Source organism: Centruroides sculpturatus, unplaced genomic scaffold, assembly GCF_000671375.1.
Source record: "Centruroides sculpturatus isolate CEXI.00-Female unplaced genomic scaffold, Cexi_2.0 scaffold65, whole genome shotgun sequence".
In the NCBI taxonomy this organism is placed as follows: Eukaryota; Metazoa; Arthropoda; class Arachnida; order Scorpiones; family Buthidae; genus Centruroides; species Centruroides sculpturatus.
The window spans coordinates 635,044-640,076 of record NW_019384327.1 but is presented as its reverse complement, the minus strand read 5'-3'; the positions used below and the strand labels follow the sequence as shown (position 1 = coordinate 640,076).

At 35.1% G+C, this 5,033-nt stretch overlaps 1 protein-coding gene across 1 annotated transcript in view; it reads left to right on the top strand.

Moving 5' to 3' along the window:
- Positions 1-2,601, top strand: part of LOC111628113 — an 11,560-nt gene extending 8,959 nt beyond the window's left edge. The window contains exon 2 of the mRNA XM_023371843.1: positions 1,912-2,601. Coding sequence (XP_023227611.1) covers positions 1,912-2,200 — 289 coding nt within the window. The 3' untranslated portion in view covers positions 2,201-2,601. The remainder of the gene's footprint in view (positions 1-1,911) is intronic.
- Positions 2,602-5,033: the final 2,432 nt, after the last annotated feature.

The following is a 5,033-nucleotide window of genomic DNA, read 5'->3' as shown; positions in this document are numbered from 1 at the left end:
ATAATTAAAATAATTACAACTTTACAAAAAGAGAGAAGTTGCCGATCTTGCCCCTATACCCGGGGCAACTTCGTCAATTTCTCTCTTCTTGTAAAGTTGTAATTATTTTAATTATTTTTATTTCCAAACTGATTTTAACCAGTTCTATAGTAAGGTAACATTCCAATAGACAATATGCAAAGCTTTTTTTTCAGTTTACAGCAGTATTTATTACACAAAATTTAATTAAAGCTTAACATGCCGATCTTGCCCCGATCTCCCCTAATTACAAAGGGAATTTTACGTAAGGGTTTATCGCACCGAGTGACCAATCTTACACCCTTCAAACATTCTTTATTCCTCTATTGACACAATTTAAAGAATTTTTAAAATGTGTTAGATCGATGGCTCGGTGCGATAAACCCTTACGTAAGATAACCTTTGTAATTATATAAATCAAATGCTATAATATAATATAAAAGAAGGATTGGAATAACGAAATAATCTAATAATCTTAATGTTTGTTGTTATTTTTTGCCCGGACAAGGCCGGGCTGATCCGCTGGTATTTCTATATTTTGTAATCGCGATGTGTTTGGACGTTCGGATGGCTTTTCCTCCTCTACCTCTTGTCGTATAACGAATTTAATAAAATATTTGCCAGGGATAATCGGAAAACAAGAGTACAAAACCAGCTAATTCGAGTAGGTATTTATTAGATGAATACAGAATGACTCGGGCGAAAGACTTCCGCGTACTGTACACTCGCTACTTCTCGACTTAGTTTCTCATCCGGTTCGGACACTTATCCCAGGGCTCCGCGAGGTTGGTAATACCCGTCTCGTAGAAATTAGGGCCCCGTTATCGAAGCAAAGTCCTTACTTCGTTCCGCGCATCCTCATTCGAGTGAAACCGGCGTCCTCCTAGATGTTTCCGCCGAAGAGCGAAGAGGCGGTAACCGCTGGGAGCGAGATCCGGACTGTACGCTAAATGTGGGAGCGCATCCCACCCAAAACTTGCCAGCGCGTTGCCCGCCAACAGTCGGCACCAATTCTCCATATTATTGCCATTCGTTACCGCTTTCCCACGCGCGGCAACCGATTCGCCACGAATTTCCCCGGCGATACACGGGAAACGAACAACAGATGGCGGCTCTTCCAGTCTTCCAAGCTTAATGACTTCCGCGCCTTTTGTCGAAAATTTGCAGGGAGGTTTGTGTATTAGAGACATCGATGCTATTAAATTTTGATGGTTAAAAGTCGAGCGGGTAGAGAGATAGAGGTGGGAATATAAAATGAAACATAAATTTACAAAAATATAACAATAATAAGCTGTAAATTATTTATAAACGATTACAGTACTTTGATGACATTTACGCTTTTCATAAACCCTATACATTTTTAAACAATAAGAAGAGAATAATTTATAATTAACTACTTTAAATTTCATAAATTATACAATTTCTATTGACGCTATAATTCATACGTTAGAGATAACGTACAGTACGATGTATATATATATGTATTTTGTAAGCTATTTATTTTCATATATCTTTACTGATAGTACCATACAAAATGTTATTCTTACAATTAGCCGTACAATTTGATAAGTGTTTCGAAGTGGTAAGAAACATTTAAAAATTTAAATGCGCTTAAAATATAATAGCCAAATAAAAATTAAAATTAAATAAGGCCTAAAGAAAAAATACCGTTAATTAAATATGTTTATAATTTAGTTAATTTACAATATTTTCTAATTATATTATTAATTATAGTAAAGCAGAATATTATAAAAATATTCTTCTAGAATATTAAATATTCTTTATTTTTAATATTAAAAAAATTAAAAGTTTTTACAATATAAATAATCAAACTAATAAACTGAAAACGGATTCTTCGAATATTAATTAATTTATTAACTTTTTTAATGACAGAATGAAGAAGGAATTGAACTCGGAAAAAGGAATTACGGTTTATAATTTACTTTCCGTCAGAACTTTATGCGACAAGTTTTGGAGGAAAACGAAAATTAAAGTGTCAAATGCGATTCTAAAAATGAACAATGCGAATTACGCTAAAGAGAAGCGTAAAAAACCCGAAAATCGGGGAAATAATATCGAATGGTTACGAGCGATGGCCGAAGCTATGAGAATTGCCAGAGAGAAAGAGCAACAAAGACTTAGAAGAGAACTAACCAAGATGGCAATTCGAGCTAAAAGATGATATATATTACTTAAAATATTTGAATTTAATTACGACCAGTTAAAAAGTTAAACTAATTCGTTTAAAATTTAATCGAGTGATTATAATAATTGATTTAAGTAATTGCGATTTGCCATATTCGATGGTTATTATAAGTAATAAGATTCAAATTATTACCAAGCTTTTCCCGAAATTTAATATTATTTAAGAATTTTTAAAACCCATTTTTGTACATTTAAACTCGATCTGGGCCGCTAATAATATTAAGTCGTGTCCGAGGGATTTGTTTAATATTTTAAAATAATTTAATTAAATATAAAAGGTTAAGAGTCGGTAATTTAAGGATTTGCAAATATCGTATGTAAAAACTATAAATGGTTGATATTTGTTAGAAAATTGGAAATAAAATTCCGTTTCCTCAATTCTTGGACTTTTTTCTTTACTCGGTCTGATTTATTACGCGCGCACTATCGGCGGATTCGCCGATTGGTTCATTTCAACACGCGACTAGTTCGTGTTACCGTAGACGGTAGATACAGTCAATTATCCCCAAAGTGTCGGAAAAATTTTCCCGAATTAAGGAATTTTATCGAAAAATTCCCCGTAATAACGTCGCTATTACGGATACAATTTTAATCATTTCGATACTCGTAAACATGCGCTTTATCAGTTATGGATTTTTACTTAATGATTTAATTTTCTTCTATAATTTGAAAATACGTAAGATACCTAACGTGTAAGCTAGTTAGAAGGAAAAACATACATCGAACTGTATTTTCAGTTTATATTACTTCATTTAAAATCCTAATACGATTGCCAGACGATTCAGTCGATTCATAACAGATGTTACGGACAAAGCGATTAATCGGGTATTATTCGTAATGTCTGGTCATTACGAATAATTACCAAAAAGGGCGCGCGGTGTCATAAATATTGATTAATTTATCAAATTGACCGGTCATTACGAATACTACTATCACCTAGTCGGGCGAAGTGATAATAATACGTTGAGGAATACGTCCGGCATACGCTAGCCAATTGGCACCGACTTGTCGATTGTATCGTGGAATGCGTATCGAGTTTAGTACTGAATTTTAAATTGCGCGACATTTTAATTTCATTAAAAATACAGTCAACCCCCTATAACACTGTTGATTTTTCTGTTTTATATGAACTCCATGTTATACGAGTCACTTAGATTTTACAAATATGTGAGCCATTCACAGCCGGGCACACGTATTTGTAAAATTTAAGTGACTCATACAACATGGAATTCGTACAAAACGGAAAAATCAACAGTATTATAGGGGGGTCGACTTGTACTCCACTTATTTCATTTAGAAATATTTATTTTTTTGTGAATTATTTCAAAGTATTTTAAAAAGAACACGCAATCTTTTAAAACTAAGTACAGTACATATTAACTTTAACTATATTAATTAAGTGGTAAAATTTTACCTACGTGCACCGTCGTGGCGGCGGTCGCGACTGTTTGCGCTGCCGACGGAGGGGAGCCGCCGGCAGGCCGCGTATTGTTTAACGTCACTATATATCGATACATACTAGTTATTGATACGCGGGTTCAAGAACTACCCGTGAATCAATATCTAGTGACGTTAAACAATACGCGGCCCGCTGGCAGCACCCCTCCGGGAGGAATCCGTCAAAAGCGCAAACGGTCTCGACCGCCGCCAAATTCGGTACTAAACGCAACACGCACGCGCAACTCAGATGCGAATGCTGATTGGCTAGCGTATTTTGGACGATCACTCTTCGACGCATTATTATGATTTTGCCCGACTAGCAGTATTCGTAATGACCGGTCAATTTGATAAATTATTGAAATTTATTACAATGCCCGATTTTGTTGGTCATTATTCGTAATGATCGGGCATTACGAATAATGTCCGTATTAATTACTTTGTCCATAACACAGTGGCGTAGCGTAGTGGGGCGGCAAAATTTCGCAATAAATAATAATAACGTCTTGTAAAAATTTGAACCATTCTAATCTATACTCGTGTCGCGCCTACGATAGTGATATCGTCCGGACAGTCCGGGAATCGGCTCGCCGTCCGGGTGAACTAGTAATTTCATCCGAGCATATCCTGCGGAACCTCTTGACCATTTTTGTTTTATTTTTTTGTTTTTTGCTCGTATGTTTCATTCGTATTCGTATACACCACCAATATTCAATAGAGCTACTTTAAACAGGTAGCTGAACTAGCGCGGAATTTTTCGTCGCTTGTTCTGTGATAAAACTGAATTTTAGTCTTTTAAATCGAGATACCTAAATAAGGGGGGGGGCGAAATTTTCCTCGGGCCCGGGCGGCTGACACCCACGATACGCCACTGCCATAACATATACATTATGACAATAATAAACCAAATACAGTACCGTACCGTAATTACGTTCTCGCGCTTTAAATATACAGCGAGAATATGCGAGGACCCAAAAACGGGTTGAAATTAAACATTTATTATTAGAAATTTATTAAAACGAAACTAGAAAAAAAATCGTTTATCGTTAAAAACCGATCAAAGATCGAATTAGTTGTTGTGTCAATCTTTAAACACCAGTATTAAGTACTATTAATAAATAATGTCCAAGTAGACAATTAACAATAATATTAGAATTTAAAAGGACAGTAAGGCTTTTAGAATTACGAATTAGTTGTTCTAGTCATACGAAACCGCGACGAGAGAAAAAAACGTTATCGATGTAAACAGAAGGCAATAATTATAAATGATTAATAATTGTTAACGAACGACGTCCGGTAGAAACGGACCTTTGACGAGTCGCTCGTATACAAATAATTAGAACAGAAATTTTGAAAAGGAGAAAGATTAACGA